This window comes from Rhinoderma darwinii, chromosome 4 (assembly GCF_050947455.1).
Source record: "Rhinoderma darwinii isolate aRhiDar2 chromosome 4, aRhiDar2.hap1, whole genome shotgun sequence".
NCBI lineage: Eukaryota > Metazoa > Chordata > Amphibia > Anura > Rhinodermatidae > Rhinoderma > Rhinoderma darwinii.
This window is the reverse complement of record NC_134690.1, coordinates 258,351,969-258,369,672: the sequence shown is the minus strand read 5'-3', so window position 1 is coordinate 258,369,672 and position 17,704 is coordinate 258,351,969. Positions and strand designations below refer to the sequence as shown.

The window sequence follows — 17,704 nt, the reverse complement described above, 5'->3', positions numbered from 1 at the left end:
GTGTGAACATACCCTAATTGTGGATACAACATGCTCTTGCATTGTTCATGAGAAGTGGCAGGGGTGTTATTTTAACAGGAGTGATGCCGATTGGTCCTTTCTGTGGGTGAAAAAATATCAGATTTGGCAATATCATTCTAGTACTAATTTAAAATATACTGTGTTTAGGAGAAAAGTTAACATTTGTATTTAATATATATAAAAAAAGAGATAGATGGTGCGCCATAGTCCAATAAAATTGGCTAGAAATGGTAACGAAACTGATGTGAAATTAGGCACTGAAGCAGACACAAGAGACTGACATTTCTGCAGCTTACTTTTCAGCTTTGTTGTGTAGACTGGTACATTTTTAGCAAAGTCATCTCCTTATTATTATTAGAGGGAGATTGATTTAATGATAGCTCTATTGCACTGTTTGGGACCTGGAATGAAGATTGTAAGTTGCAAATATTGTAACTTGAGACCATAACTAGAAAACTAGTAACTGGTTCTAAAGCATCCAAAATTTCAACCCAAAATAAGAAAAAAATAAAGATTAAAGAGAAGTAAGGGTGGGTTCCGTTCGGCCTGTTGCTTTTAGCCTGAGCCAGACACAACTGATGGAATTTTGTGTATTGGTCCATTGTCCCTAGCCAGACAGGAAAACGCTGAATGCAACATTTTTCCTTCCAGAAAAGGTAGACATCCGGAGTTAAAAAAGGATGTAATTGATGCCTGAACTGCTTCCATAATAAATAATTGGGATTAGTTCTGGCATCAGATTCGCTACAGCGTTTCTGTACCACGCCAGAGGGAAACTATGCCGGAATTCCAGAAATATGGGAACAGGCAGGTAACTAAATAGATCAAACAAGTCCTTACATATAAAAGTCAGAAAGAGCTGCTCCAGGGTCCTGTACATTACGCACAGTGTACAGTACAAAATGGAGCCACTCTTGTCTGGCGAATCTCATTCTGGCACTGTTTGAGAGAAGTACAGTACACGTGGCACTAAACTGTAACTCATAGAGGTCATATTAGACAATCAGTGAATTTTCTTCAGTAATACAGTTGGCTTTACCTTCCCTTAATGTGATTCACTTACTGTATTCACAGGCATTTTAAAGAGTAACTGTAGTTTCATAAAACTTTTGATATGTCATAGTGACATGTCAGAGGTTTCGATCGGTGGTGTCTGGGTGCTGAGACCCCCGCCAATCACTGAAACGAAGGAGCAGAAGCGCTCAGCTGAGCGCAGTGCCCCTTCGGCTGTTATGGTATAAGTTTGGTTCTCCTCTGCTCTTTTTAGAAAGGCGGAGTTAGCTGGAGATGGGCTCATAGACGTATATAGGCTAACTCTGTATTTCGAGAAGAGCCAAAGTTATACCAATTCAGCCGAAGGAACGCTGGGCTCACCTGAGCCCTTCTGCCTCTTCATTTCAGTGATCCGTGGTGATCTCATGACCTGGACCCCCACCGATCAAAACTTCTGGTATGTTACCATGACATGTCAAAAGATTTATGAAACAATAATTACTTTTTAACAGTAAAATAGCATGTAACGAATATCAGTACTTCCTGTGGCATTGTAAGTTTGTTAGTAGATTGTGGTTTCAAGTTACGATGACCCAAGAAAGGCCATTATAAGTTAAAAATATTGTAACTTCAGGCCATTGTAACTTAAATGACTATTGAATTATTATCAAATCAGACAACATCATATAATATGATACATGTGTAAATATATATCAATCAGATAGCATTTATTGAAAGCACAGACTCTCTAACATGTAGCATTTCCTATTGTCTCCTACTCTACCTGATTCTTGACAGGTCGTCTTATTGGGCAATAAGGCTGTGAATGCCTAGCTTAACACATTTTTTTATTTACGTTCTTAAGTATGTTAATACAACAGTACAAATAATATTATCAACTATGTTATACTTAAATATCTACACACCAGTAAAAATGAATTGTTAAATACATTTCCCGCTAATTTAACAATTTCTATTGATTCTTCTAGTATTTACGATGAACTGGAGTTCAGAATAAGGATTTAAGCAGAAACCGGTCAAGGACAATCAAAACTACATAGCATTCTTTATCAATTACATTGATAAAAAGAATCTGTATTCTAACACCATAATCTCTATCAAGGTCTTTGCTGTAACTAATTTCATAGCAACATCGCTCTACTAAACAAGGATTTCAAGTGCTACATCCAGATAAATAGGATTTTTATGTCTTCAATTCCTATGTTGGTGATGTGATTTATAGATGTTGTGGGTATTTATTAAACTCTAGCTGCTATATAAGGAAGAGTTGAGAAAAATTTCTGAACACAAACTTGAACAGTATGCGTGAATTTTCTATGTGCGAGCCATGCACAAGTTGTCTTTCCATGGAATGGCTCTGGTTTCCAAGCATATTCCCTCAAAATATGTCTCTGGTGCTTACCATGTAGAGAGATGACCCTGTTTTGTTTTAAATAAACAAAGATAAAATGTTTTGCCTTTTATATAGTTAATAAGGGTATTCCAGCCATAAACATTTATTATCTATCCACTGGATATGTAATAATTGTTACATTGCCAGGGATGTGATCACTGCACTTCGTGATTTATTAAATTCCCATAGAGTTTGTATGGAGCAGTGGCAAAACAGCTTGACCATCCCTTTATAAAAACTCCTCCTCATTGCAGTTTCTGGGGTTCCCCATTTTATGGATCCATGAGGGTCTCAGTGGTCAGATATCCACCGATTTAGCATTTATCACCTATCCAGTGAGCATTCGGAGCAGAAGGGGACTTCACCCAGGAAAATGACCGCAATCATGTTACATGTCTTGTTGTATCCGTTACATAAGTCACATAATGTTTGATAGAGGCACCGCAATGAATCAATCCAGTATATACACATAAGTGCAACTAATCACTCCAAAATTCATCATGAAATGTAAATGCCCTCACACAAAATAGTATTTTTTTTTAGATAAACACTATGTAATATATACATTCATAGTTGTTTTTATTTTATCTATATTTCTTTAGTGAAGAGGTCCTCAAATTTTTGTAGCTCACAAGTCACTTGTACATATGACAAGTAGTGTTAAGCCACACTGGATATTTAAAGGAAAAAGTCTATTAGATTTGACCATGTCATATGTATCTTACCGTGGACTTAACCGCCACTGATATGGTTTTGACCCTAGTACCAAGTTTTATTATTACCATGATCTCGGTGGTGCTGCTAGAGCACAATAGTATTTAAAGCTGCTACGAGCCACATACAGCTCCTGAGCCACTGGTTGGGGAATACTCCTCTACAAGATTGTATTTATGAAAGCCAACATTTACTGTCACATTACAAAGAACTTTAGAAAATCTGTAGATGGGAAAACTTGGCGTAACCAGCATTTCTCCTAACACTGCACCATAATATCCCTTGGAGGAATTTGAATTATCGAATCGGCCCCTAACATGACATTACATTTTTGAGGCTTGGAAATTATATAATTTTGCGTTCATTTTTCAAGAAGATGCACATTTGGTGTCATAAATGACATATATAATACACAATAAAATTGATATTCAGTTATTTTTTACAGTAGTATGCACCATCTGACTATTGGACACGTCACTGTAAATTCAGAACTAATCCTGAAATGAGCATAGCATTATGTGGAGGGCTGCCAGGTTACCTTTCAAAGGTTAATTGCTTTTTCTTGCCAATTTGCCATAGATACACAAGGATATGATTCCTATTATAATTGTGCATCTTAAATTCACCTTCATCTATTATATAGTCCTGATAATACTTGCCAAGAAGACTTTAGTGAGCTTCACATTGCCTGGAAGCAATAACGTAGCGACTTCTGTTTGAATGTTTGAGCAGTCATATGTTTTGAGTGCATCTATTGATTTCCACATAGACCACTTCATCGGAGCCAGACAACAATATGGTTTCATAACAGCACTACTGTTCATAACCGTGAAGTTATCAAATGTCCAGTCCAATTAATTAATGGTATTAACAAGACTATATTACAAGACGAAGGATAGCTTCAAGGCATTTTGCTTGCAGATTCCACATAGAATTTTTTCACACTGTCTGACCATTTTGTTTGCATGTTTGACACACTACACCAGGGGTAGGCAACATTTATTATATGGCGGGCAGATTAAAAAAAAAACGAAAAAAAAACAAACAATGAGTAAGTACTGTTACTAAGTATGTGACATAAAACTATTCATCAGTTAATTAAACTTACATTTCATTGTAATCCTTGTCCCCGACTTTTCTTTTGAAAGATAATCCATCTGTGGTGTATTCAAGGTTACTGAACACCAGCTTTGGGGGAAGGGGGTGCACACAGGAGAGACCATGGCTACTGAACACCAGCTGGAGGGGGGCTCACATAGGAGAGATAGTGGATACTAAATACCAGCTTGGGGCGCTGCACACAGGAGAGAGCGACTACTGGACACTTGCTTGGGGGGTGTATATTGGAGAGACTGCGACTGGGGGTACACATAGGACACTCCATCCTTGCGTCGCTGATCACCAGGAGAGAGCAGCGCTTCATTATGCCCTTGGTGACGCTGAACATCAGGGGAGAGAGTAGTGCTGCATTGTGTGCTTGCCAAGTGTTCAGTAGGGACAAACATAAAGAAGCACTGCTCTCTCTCCTGGTGATCAGCGCCGCCAAGCACATAATGAAGCTCCGCTCTCCCTGTGTTCAGCGCCGCCAAGCACATAATGAAGCTCCGCTCTCCCTGTGTTCAGCGCCGCCAAGCGCACACAATGGCACTGGACACAGGGAGGGGGAAGTGTGCCAGCAAACCATGCCCTAGGTGCCAGTTGTGGTACTGGTGCCACAGTTTGCTAACCTCCTGCACTACACAACCACCTAACACTGCCAATTTTCCTTTTCTCTGATTTAAAGTAAATGTGTACATACCGTACCATAGAGGAAGACCATGTGGGCACTATGGGACCTTAAGAGAAAAAAATGCCCTAGCTCAGAATGGTTCTATCCCTATTTCCTGAGGGAATTGTGAACCTGCAGAGCGCTGCACCTCACAGACACTGCTGTTACCAAACAACGGAGAAAGAATTTGGCCCAATGGTCATAATCCTTATCTCCTAGCAGCATGGCATGTGCCAGCCCCTTCTATCCCAGGATAAGGACGTTTGTCAGCATGAACCTCCCTTCCCCCAAGAAGGTGTCCTAATTTAATTAATGCTATAGTGCCCCTGCCCTCTACTTATTTACCTAAGTGTTGAGTGCTTATAATTGTTATGCACAACTCTTGGCTACTTGGCTGAAACACGGTTAGAGAGAGTACGCTCTTGATATTCCTCCTCATTAAACATTGGCATGTTCGCAGACTAATTCAGACTTTCCTTAGCAGTAGAAAAGAGTTCCGCAGTAGACAATTGACTAGAAACATTAAGAGCTAATTTCTTGATAAACTAAAATGTTGATTATTTACGTGCCATTCAACCTTTTGACATATAGATACCATAGTGTTTAGATACATGAGCTGGGTAAAAAAGAGAACATAACCTCGGGCAGCATAGTGACAGGTCCCATGTATTTACATATTACAATATACAGATAAATGGAAATGAAGCATAAAAACCTGTATTACAAGCTATACTGAAATGTGCAACAATAAGGAGTGACTATAACCTAAGGGATCATGATAATATGAAAAATCAGTACTAGTATTAATCTGCATTCTATACAGATGCGCAAACTGCACTTGTTAAGTTCTGTATGGTACCATATTTGTTGACAATATGTATGGAGAGTATGGAGGGGCCGCTATATTAGAAAACTTGGAGTAGGGACTAACCTGAGTGTCAAATGCCCAGCTCTCCTATGTAACGTGAGAGAAGGGGGGCACTGGACCTTTCTGTGCTCTTCCTGTACTCTTAAGCGTTTAAGTCGGGAGCTTTCCCATCGCACACGCTAAACTTAGGGCCAAAACACAGTGTGCACAGGGCCTTAGAACAGTGTGTGATTTTTCATTATTGTTTTCTTACCTACAACTTTACCTTTTTGTATCGTCAGAGACTTCAGAGTATGGAGAGAGCTACTATATTTACAAACTTGGAGCAGGGAGTTTCAAATGCCCGCTCTTCTATGTAACATGGGAGTAGGGGGCACTGGACATTTCTGTACCCTGGGTGTGATGGTATGAGCCAACAACAGAAGGGCATCATTTTGATTTTGCCCTTACTTGAGATTCTTCCATATTGGATGATGTGATGATGATTTTTTTTTTCATTGGGATAATAATTTACTGATTGTAGAGTAAGAAGGAAATTTAACCGCACAATTAAATATATGGATAGCGTAAATTAGGCCTCCGCAATCGTTCTTGATAGCGGACTGCAAGAAGAAGTGAAGAGAGCAGTTTTTCTCTTTCTGGAAGTGTGGCAATAAATTCTGCTCTCCCTAGTGCAGCTCTCTTCACTCTGCTGTGAGGACATCTCTCATTGTCTCCTCTGTAAAATATACAGGAGCTGGCAGGATATAAAAAAATCCGGGATTGTTTGAAGCTGCTGTAGTACTGTCACAATTTGACAGATATTTACAGCAAAAGTGCTCTCTCCTCATTTTACTAAAAGTATGTGTTCCTAGGAACCTCTCATTTATAATTTATTGGAAAGCTAACTTCAGTGCTTTGTGTCCCCCGTGAATATCTATGTATAGATGTGACCTGATATATTGTATCTTTGTAGTTGTTGTTCATTTATTTTCTGCTTACTCTATAGCTAGCGCAGCTATAGCAAGCTTCTCGGTAGTTGCATTTATGCAAACCACACACTGTGAATAGTTGCCACATATCTCAAAACAATACAAATTTGATGAACGCGCTTAACCCCTTAATGACCAGGCCTTTGTTGGCATTAATGACTAAGCACTATTTGTACATAACTTTTTTATTTTTTTGTTGACATAGCCGTAACGTACATTTCCAATTGCACCAATTTTGGGTGCACATAGTATATTAATTAATTTTTAAATTAAATGGCGTTTTAAATTTACGCCGTTCACTATCCGTCGTAAATATCATGTTAGCCTTATTCTATGGGTCGGTACGATTGCGGTGATACTAAGCATGTATATGTTTATGTTTTACTATGTTTGCACAAAAAAACCTTTTAAAATAAAAATATTTGTTTTTGCATCCCCGCATTCCAAGAGCTGTAACTTTTTTATTTTTCTGTCAATGTAGCCATTTGCGGAACAACGTGTTTTCATTGGTACTATTTTGTGCTACATGGGACTTATTGATTAACTTAGATTGAATTGTTTTTGGGGGGGAATGGAAAAAAAAGTAATTTTGCTGTAGTTTTTTGTGATTTTTTTTTTGTACGCCGTTCACTCGGCGGTTTAATCAATGTGTTTAACTTCATTGTTTGAGTCGTTATGATCGTGGCGATGCCAGATATTTATGTTTATTTACACTTTTACTAAACAAAACCACTTTTTATGGCAAAAAAGTGGTTTTATTTTATTTTTACTGGAATCTTTTTTTTTTCACCATAAACTTTATTGAACTGTTTTTTTTGTCCCACTAGGGGACTTCACAATGTGATCTTCTGCTCACAGATATAATGCTTTGGTATACTTGGTATACCAAAGCATTGTTGCCTGTCAGCATAAAAATGACAGGCAATCTATTAGGGCATGCCTCTTGCATGGCCCAATAGGCAGTTACTAATGGCAGTCCTGGGGGTCTTTATTAGGCCCCCGTCTGCCATGGAAACCCATCGGCGCCCCGCGATCGCGTAGTGGTTGTGCCGATGGGGTGAAAGAGGGAGCTCCTTCCCTCTGTCAAACACTTTAGATGCCGCGGTCACCATTGACCGCAGCATCTATGGGGTTAAACTGCCGAAATGTAACTACTCTTCAATTCCGGCAGTTGCGGCATGAGCCAGGCTGTGTATAACAGCCATGCTCTTGCCGCTGAACATGTGGGTACAGTGGCAGTACTCATGAGATACGAGTGACGGATATATCCATCACGATGCGGGAAGTAGCACCCGCTTGTGATAGATATATTAGTCACTCGTCATAAAGGAGTTTTATGTAAACAAAGCTTAGTCTAATATACTTTGTGCATAGATATTTTCAATATATTCCGAAGAATATAAATCTGTTTTGGTCATGTGATCACTGAGCTTAGATTTTGATCCTTTCAAAGTAAACAAAGGAGGTTTCTTTTCAGTGGCAGCAGATATGTTTAAAATGGTGAGAAATTAATTAAAACACGAATCATTTAGGCTTTGTGCACATGATGTTTTGTGCATACGTTTAATGTATACGCCAAGAAAAGCTCCCAACCTACACGTAAACGTAGGCTATGACGTATATCTTAACAGTGACACCCGTTACCATATAGTTTAATGGTATATGTTAAATTACTTTCATGATGTATGCTTTGATTGTATACCAATATAATCTATGGGTAACAGATGCCACTGTTAGGCATCCATTTAATGCATACGTTGTTCATCGACTATAATGGTATCCGTTTAACGTATACGCTATAAGAAGACTATTGCAAAGCCTATGACGTATACATTAAACATATACCTGTGACATTTGCCATAACAGTGGCATACAGTACGTCACCCATAGGCACCAATATTAAAACTTAGACTGCGTGTGATTCCTCTGGATGGAAAATCGTAGTCTATTACGTTATTCCAGCCTCCAAAAAAAGATATACTGAGGTATACCAGCCCGACGGAGACCAAAAGGACACTCTTTTGTCCACTGTCGGGTAAATGGAGCCCTATGAGCCCATTTAGCGTGTACTTCAGGAGTTTTCCCAACATAGATGCTTAATGTAGGGTCAAAATGTAGTGTGCACAAAGCCTCAGAAAAGTGCATGACCTTTCATTATACACTGTGTGCGCAATTATTAGGCAAGTTGTATTTTTGAGGATTAATTTAATTATTGAACAACTACAGTTCTGTTGGTCAATCCAAAATTTTAATAAACCTCAAACCTGAATATTTAAGAAAGTAAACTAAATGAAAAAGGAAAATGTTCCCATCTCACTTGTTTATTTTTATGTGTTAAAGTGAGAATAATAAACAAACAACTCAAAACCTCAAAATTTACAAAGAAACATTTCTGAAATTTCCACCAAAAAATAATTAGTGACCAATATAGCCACCCTTCTTTTCAATAACAGTCCTAAGCCTTCCATCCATGGCGTCTGTCAGTTTCTTAATCTGTTGACGATCAACTTTTTGTGCAGCAGCAACCATAGCCTCCCAGACACAGGGAAGTGTTCAGAGAGGTGTACTGTTTTCCTTCACCGTGAATCTGACGTTTAAGAAGGGCCCACAAGTTCTCAATAGGGTTTACGTCAGGTGAGAAAGGGGCCATGTCATTATTCTTTTATCTTTAAAGCCATTATTGGCTAGCAATGCAGTGGAGTACTTCGATGCATGCGATGGAGCATTATCCAGCATAAAAATCATGGTTTTCTTGAAAGATGCAGAATTTTCCTGTAACACTGATGAAAGTGTCTTCTAAAAACTGGCAGTAGGTTTGGGAGTTGATTTTTAGTCCATCTTTAACACAAAAAGGTCCAACTAGCCCATCTTTAATAATACCAACCCATAGCAGTACCCCACCTCCACCTTGCTGACATCTGAGTTGAAATGGAGCTCTGTACCCATTACTGGGGCTGTGTAACCGCAGACCAAGCAGGGTGCCGATGATCCATGATCAAAAGTGACAACAATGGGCACATGAACATCATCTATGGACCATGGGGCAATGGGAGGTGTCCTGGTCTGATAAATTAGGTTTTCTTTTACATAATGTGGACGGGTGGGTGCGTCGCTTACCTGGGCAAGCCGGCAGAGGCAGTGTGATGCTCTGGCCAATGTTCTGCTGGGAAGCCTTGGGTCCTGCCATTCGTGTTAATGTTACTTTGAGATGTACCACCTACCTACTGTAAACATTGTTGAATACCAATTGCACTGTATTGCCTAACGGCAGTGGCCTCTTCAGCAGAGAAATATGTCTTGCCACACTGCAAAAACTATTCAGGAAAGATTTGAGGAACATGACAGAGTTCAAGGTGTTGACTTAGCTTCAAAATTCCCCAGAATATCAATCCGATCGAGCATCTGTTGGAATTGCTGGAAAGACAAGTCAGAACCATGGAGGTCCCACCTCACAACTTATAGGACTTAAAGGATCTGCTGCTAACGTCTGGGTGGCCAGATAGCACAGAATACTTTCAGAGGTCTTGTGTTTTGGCAGCATGAGAGGGATTTACACAATATAAGGCAGATATTTTTAATGTTATGACTGATCGGTGTATATATATATATATATATATATATATATATATATATATATATATTGTGAGACAGTGACAGGTAAAATCATTGAGAGAAGGTACATTTCCCCTAGAATCCTGTCATATGTATCCTAGGCTCCAGGGAATGAATATTTTTTGCAATAGAAAGCTATAGCTTTCCAATCTCGGCTTAAGGAAAAGCCGGAAAAAGGGCCTGGAGTTGGATTGGGGAAGAGCAGGGTGGGTTCCCCAATCCCTAGTCCATTTCTGTTTGTAGGACAAGGCTGCTGCTCAATTAGCTGCACCTGCAGCCTGTGTATAAAAAGGTGCAGACACAGTGTGTGTCAGTCTCACCCCTGACTCAGACCAGAGACTACTAAGTCTGGAGTAGCCTGTATTCTATGTGAGTAAAGACCTGTGTTACTTTGTGTCCAGTGCCTGGTAGGAAGGCACTTGGTATAGTTAGATAATATCTTGTTTAGTTAGTGCTCAGACGAGCAGGATTTATTTTGTATTTTGCCTTGTTGTACAAGAGACTGTTTCTTTGACAAGAATAAAACACAGGCAAAGCCCTGTTATGAACTTTAATGCACGGTGTCCCTGTCTCTGGCTACTAAGAAACCGCTGTACCAACCTCTCCTGATGCTAAACCCTCACAATATACATATATATACGATTTACAAGGCTGTGCGGCTGACATTGTATTTGGACTTTCATATATATATATATATATATATATATATATATATATGCAAACACACACACACATATATACAGGGTGGACCATTTATATGGATACACCTAAATAAAATGGGAATGTTTGGTGATATTAACTTCCTGTTTGTGGCACATTAGTATATGGGAGGGGGGAAACTTTTCAAGCTGGGTGTTGACCATGGCGGCCACTTTGAAGTCGGACATTTTGTATCCAACTTTAGTTTTTTCAGTGGGAAGCGGGTCATGTGACACATCAAACTTATCGAGAATTTCACAATGGTGTGCTTGGTTTTAACGTTACTTTATTCTTTCATGAGTTATTTACAAGCTTCTCTTTGTTTACAGCCATTGACATGTCGCAGAGGTTAACACGTGAGGAGCGGATAGAAATTGTGTTGATGTCTGGTGAACGCAGTACCCGGGTCATTGCAGCAGTTTTCAATGCAAGACACCCTACGAGACCACCCATCTCCCATGCTACAGTTTGCAAACTGCTTGCCAAGTTTCGTGAAACTGGTTCAGTGTTGGATTTGCCCAAATGTGGACGCATGAAAACTGTCACTAATGAAGAAACATGAGTGGCTGTCCTAGCTTCATTCAGCAAGAGCCCACAGCGTAGCACTCGCCGCATGTCACTGGAGAGTGGCATCAGTCGAACATCCCTTCGGCGGATATTAGCTACTCACAAATGGCACCCTTACAAACTCCAGCTGCTGCAGCATCTCAACGAGGATGACCCAGATCGGCGCACTGAATTTGCAGAATGGGCAAAACAAAAATTGGAACAGGCCCCTCAGTTTACACAGAACATTTTGTTCAGTGATGAGGCAAACTTTTATGTGAATGGTGAAGTTAACAAACAAAACCACCGCTATTGGTTTGACACTAACCCACATTGGATAGATCCCTCCAAGACTGTTGGAACACAAAAATTGATGGTATGGTGTGGTATATGGGGTACAAAGATAGTGGGGCCATTCTTCATCAATGGAAACCTCAAGGCCACGGGATATCTGAAATTGCTACATGATGATGTGTTTCCCTCTTTATGCACTGAAGCTGGCACGTTCCCTGAGTTTTTCCAGCAAGATGGTGCACCACCACATTATGGGTGTCAGGTCCGAGCATTCCTAGATGAACAGTTTCCTGGAAAGTGGATTAGTCGTCGTGGGCCAGTTGAATGGCCCCCTAGGTCTCCCGTTCCCGTTAGACTTTTATCTTTGGGGTCATCTGAAGGCAATTGTCTATGCTGTGAAGATACGAGATGTGCAGCAACTGAAACTACGGATACTGAAAGCCTGTGCTAGCATTTCTTCTGCGGTGTTGCTATCAGTGTGTGAAGAGTGGGAGAAGAGGGTTGCATTGACAATCCAAAACAATGGGCAGCACTTTGAACACATTTTATAAGTGGTCAGAAACTTGTAAATAACTCATGAAAGAATAAAGTAACGTTAAAACCAAGCACACCATTGTTTTTCTTGTGAAATTCTCGATAGGTTTGATGGGTCACATGACCCTCTTCCCATTGAAAAAACTAAAGTTGGATACAAAATGGCCGACTTCAAATTGGCCGCCATGGTCAACACCCAGCTTGAAAAGTTTCCCCCCTCCCATATACTAATGTGCCACAAACAGGAAGTTAATATCACCAACCATTCCCATTTTATTTAGGTGTATCCATATAAATGGCCCACCCTGTATATACATGCACTAAAATATCCATTCAAAAGAGATGTTTACTTTAACATTGATCTGTGACACCAATCCTGCTAATCATGTCCAAAGCGTAAACCTGCTCCAGATGCCCCTTTTATACATAGTTCATCCACTGAAAAGATCTCTGTTGTCTGGAATACACCCAGGATAGGGGCATTCACTGCATGAAACACAATTCTAGTTTGTTAATGCAGATATTGTTACATTTTTCTTTCTCTAATGATACAGAAGTTTTAATTGCAGCAAAATGTGTTTGTTTCAATAACAGAAAATTGCAGTCTCACAAAGAACACAAAACACTAATGAGAAAATTACAGATTGGGAATACAGGCATAAAATATCATTTGTATTCAACTGCTAGTGAAACACTGCCAAACAACGTTATTCCATATATCACTCTGTTAGCTTACTGGGTAAATTGGGAATGTGAGTTATAATAGGTTTGTTACAGTAGCTAATAATAATAATCAGGTACAGTAAGCGTAAATTAAGCTGTAAGGACATTAAAAAGTATACAGTAGGTTTTTTAAAATGTCTTTGTGTGAATTCGATTCCCATCAGGCCTCAGATTGGACCACAGATTTGGACCTAATTCTCTTTAACTGTTTCACTTGTGGTTATTGATATCCTTTGTATGAGCTGCTAAGGTGGGGTAAGGCAGACATGGAATTGCCCACGGGTTGCAGTAAAACCACACGATTACCACAACCATGCTGTAATTTCAATGTTTCCCTATGAGAAATAAAGGCGCAACCACTGTAGAAAATCCAAACATGTCGTATGTTATGGGATAGTCGCAAGGTTGCTTATGAATTTTCTCCCCATAGGCAAACATTAAAATTGCGCTGCATTTTTAGCACAATTTTACAGTGAACCTTTTGATACTCCTTATTGGGACATATAAACATTGTACGGGTGAGGCCCCTGCTCAGGAACCCCCTCTAATAGTCAGAGCTATGATACCAGTGCATAATATAATTGATAATTATCTGTATTTTGAAGTTGTGTACTATTTTTGTACTGTTGCTATTCTTTGTTGCTTTATATTGATAAATGTATTCTGTACATCTATATAAACTTCCCTATTATTAAGTATTTCTAAATGTTATTTTATTCTTCCTCACAGGGAAATGCTCTTGTCTATAGCCCTGGGCCAGGTGCTATCTCTGCTTCTGTGTGGCATCAGGCTTACAGGTAAATACCTGTCAGAAGATTTCCATGCCAACACACCACTCTTTCAGAGTTTCCTAAACTACATCCTTCTATTCTTGGTGTATACAACCACTCTGGCTGTAAGACAAGGTAGGTTCAAGCTGTACATTCTCAATGTTTTGGCATTTAGAGTCTGGCCAATGACAACAGAAAAATATTTCACATGTGGATTTTAAAATGTTACACATGTTAATTTTGCTGCGGTTACGGCAGATGTGCACTTTTCCTTAAAGGTAAAAATTAGCATCAGTGAAAAGCAGTTTGAAGTTGACTATTAATTTTGACATATCCAGAATGAGGAATCACTATCTAAGTAAAGAGATTAACTGACCATGTAGCCTCCTGGCAGAGCCACCAGAAGCCAAAGTGGCACAGCTTTTTCCTAGCACCACTGCTGCTTTGTTCATGGGATAATATTTTGATCAGACATTGATGGCATACCCTAGTGCTATGTATCCAAATATCACCAACATGTCATGTTTCAAGGAATTCCCTTACTAAGAAGACCTGTAGCAATTAGTAAAGTATTGACAATAATGATGTCTCCTTGGCAGGATTAAGGGCAGATTCACACGAACGTTGCGTTTTTGCGCGCGCAAACAACGCAGCGTTTTGCGAGCGCAAAAACCATTTGACAGCTGCGTGTGTCATGCGTGTCTGATGCGCGGCTGCGTGATTTTCGCGCAGCCGGCATCATAGAGATGAGGCTTGTCAACGCCCGTCACTGTCCAAGGTGCTGAAAGAGCTAAATCTTTCAGCACCCTCGACAGTGAATGCCGAACACAACAGCGAAAAACCTGTAAAAAAAAAAGATAAAGTTCCTACTTACCGAGAACTTCCCGGCCGTTGCCTTGGTGACGCGTCCTTGGTGACGCGTCCTTGGTGACGCGCCTCTCTTGACATCGGGCCCCACCTCCCTGGATGACGCAGCAGTCCAAGTGACCGCTGCAGCCTGTGATTGGCTGCAGCCTGTGCTTGGCCTGTGATTGGCTGGAGCTGTCACTTGAACTGAAGTGTCATCCCGGGAGGTCGGACTGCAGGAAGGAGACAGGAGTAATCGGTAAGTTAGAACTTCGGGTTTTTTTACAGGTTAATGTATTTTGGGATCGCAAGTCACTGTCCATGGTGCTGAAACAGTTTAACTCTTTCAGCACCATGGACAGTGACTATCTCCTGACGTCGCGTACCGATAATTTTTTTGCCGGGATCGGCCAAAACGAGTTTGGCCGAACCCGGTGAAGTTCGGTACGCTTGTCCGGCTTCGCTCATCGCAAAGACACTCCGTTTGGATGTTCAGAAACAGAAAAGCACGTGGTGCTTTTCGGTTTTCATTCATCCTTTTCACTGCTGTTGCGCGAATCACGCTCGTCCCACGGAAGTGCTTCCGTGTGGTGCGCGTGATTTTCACGCACCCATTGACTTCAATGGGTGCATGATGCGCGAAATACGCAGAGTTATTGAACCTGTCGCGCTTTTTGCGCAGCAGACAAACGCTGCGCAAAAAGCACGGACTGTCTGTTCTGCCCCATAGACTTGTATTGGTCCATGCGTGCCGCGTGAAAACCACGCGGCCCGCACGGACCGAATACACGCTCGTGTGAATCCCCCCTAAAGGGGTATTCCCATCTTAGGCCTTGTTTACATCTGCGTTGGAGGCTCCGTTAGGGTCCTCCGTCGCAGATCCGGCCGAGTTTGCCAGAAACAATAGCGCAGCATTCTGCAGTATTGTTTCCGGTAAAACCACAGACATCCTGACTGAAAGCCGACGGAACCCATTAAAGTCAATGGGTTCCGTCAGTTGCCAGTGGTATCTGTGGTGCAACGGAACCGTCATTCTGGTTTTCCCTTGTTCTGCTCCTCTGATGGAGCAGAACAATGGAAACCCGCGATGCAGGTGTGAACAAAGCATTACACTGGGACCGATTAATTGTGAAGATGGTAGTCCTATGAACGGACTCCTACTGATCAGGAAATTATGGCATATTGTAGCTATATGCCATCACTTCTAATTGTGGGAGAACCCATTTAAGGGCCTATTAGGGGTACTTTAGTACTGGAGTTGATAAACACTTCTCTAAAGGAAGCTTTCTCGCTGAGTGTATTTATGTGGTAGCATAGGTTTAGTGGTGTCACGTCTGTCCATGGGCTGTTTCTGGTAATTCACTTGAATAGAGATGAACTACAATACCAGACACAGCCCATGTACAGAGATGGCGCTGTTTGTGGGACAAAAAGCATATAATTTCTAATCCCAGACAACCCCTTTAAGCTACCTACCTTTGAACTTTTTCTGTATACTGGATCATATCTGTGGACAGACCCTATATTCTAACTTATGCAATGAAAAGGTATGGTATTCTAGTCCCATATTATAAATAGATTTAACTGGTCTTGAAGTTAATTTTATATTCATTTTTATGATCATGCAATGAAACACTATACATTGATCAGATTATCACTATTATCTCCAGCCAGCTTATTTGAGGTTGACCATACATGAACACCAACAGGAAAGGAGACATCTACAAATCCTTAAAATTGTTAGGCGACGGCGGTTGTGTCATCTGTTTTAAGTGGAACATGTGCAGTGAACACTGTCCATTCTATTGTCTGGGATAAAAAATAAGCATCAGTTTAATCACGCAGGGATTTTCCAACATATTATTTCCAATTTGTCTGATGTAAAAAAACATACATACTATACTATACTATCTATACATGGTCAGATTCATGGCTGATAATGGGATAAAGGCCGTTTTGCTGGGCCACTATCAGACTTTATATTGAAGCGTTTAGTATCATTCAAAGGGATATAATTTTTAAATAGTAAAGTAAGGAACTAACACTTAGGCCTCATTCACACGACAGGGTTTCCCGGCCGGGTGCCGGCCGTTCATAAATCGGCCGGCACCCGGCTGCATTAGGAATAATAGACCCCTAATGGGGCTATTCACAGGACCGATTTTTTGACGGCCGGGAAAACCGGCCGTCAAAAAATAGGACATGCTCTATTTTCGGCCGCCCGGCTCCCATAGAAGTTTATGGGGCCGGGTAATACACGGCCATCACCGGAATGTGTCCCGAGTAATGGCCGGGTTTTCCGTCGCTTGCGCTCTATCTCCTCCTCCTCACAGCGCAGAGTGCATGTGAGGAGGAGAAGTTTATGCCATTCGGACGAATGGCTTTACGCTGTACACTGTGTGGCAGGGCCGGGGTGTACAGCAGGTGGAAGGAAGCGCTGCGCTGGCTCCCTTCCCCTGCTTGTTTTTAAAGCGCCCTGGCCTGGCGACACCTTCCATGGCGCCGCTAGCAGCTGCTGCGGCTGCTACTACCGTAGCGACGCCACTATAGCAGAGCAGGGAGGTATCTCCCTGCTCTGCTATGTGCTAGCCGCACTTTAGCTCCTTGAAGGAGCGGAATCCCCGTGTTTTTGGGGATTCCGCTCCTGGACAGAGCGCTTGATGTCTCTGTCCATATCTGGGCAGTGACATCAGGGGAAACTCCTGAAGCGGAATCCCCGAACACATGGGGTTTCCCCTTCAGGAGTTGCCGCTGATGTCACTGTCCAGATCTTCCCGGCCCGGAACGGATGCAAAACTTTATGCAAACCGGCCGGGCAAAATGGCCGATTTCACCGGCCGATACTCGGGCTCGGGCGGGACCCTGTCGTGTGAATCCCGCCTTAAGAGGATGTTTGTAAAAAAAAAAGTTAGTGCAGAAGCAAATGTTTAG

The 17,704-nt window shown here is 41.2% G+C and overlaps 1 protein-coding gene across 1 annotated transcript in view; it reads left to right on the top strand.

The window, feature by feature from the left end:
* Positions 1-17,704, top strand: part of SLC35F1 (solute carrier family 35 member F1) — a 357,370-nt gene that overhangs the window by 186,807 nt on the left and 152,859 nt on the right. The window contains exon 2 of the mRNA XM_075862418.1: positions 13,887-14,062. Within this exon, the coding sequence (XP_075718533.1) occupies positions 13,887-14,062 (176 nt within the window). The remainder of the gene's footprint in view (positions 1-13,886; positions 14,063-17,704) is intronic.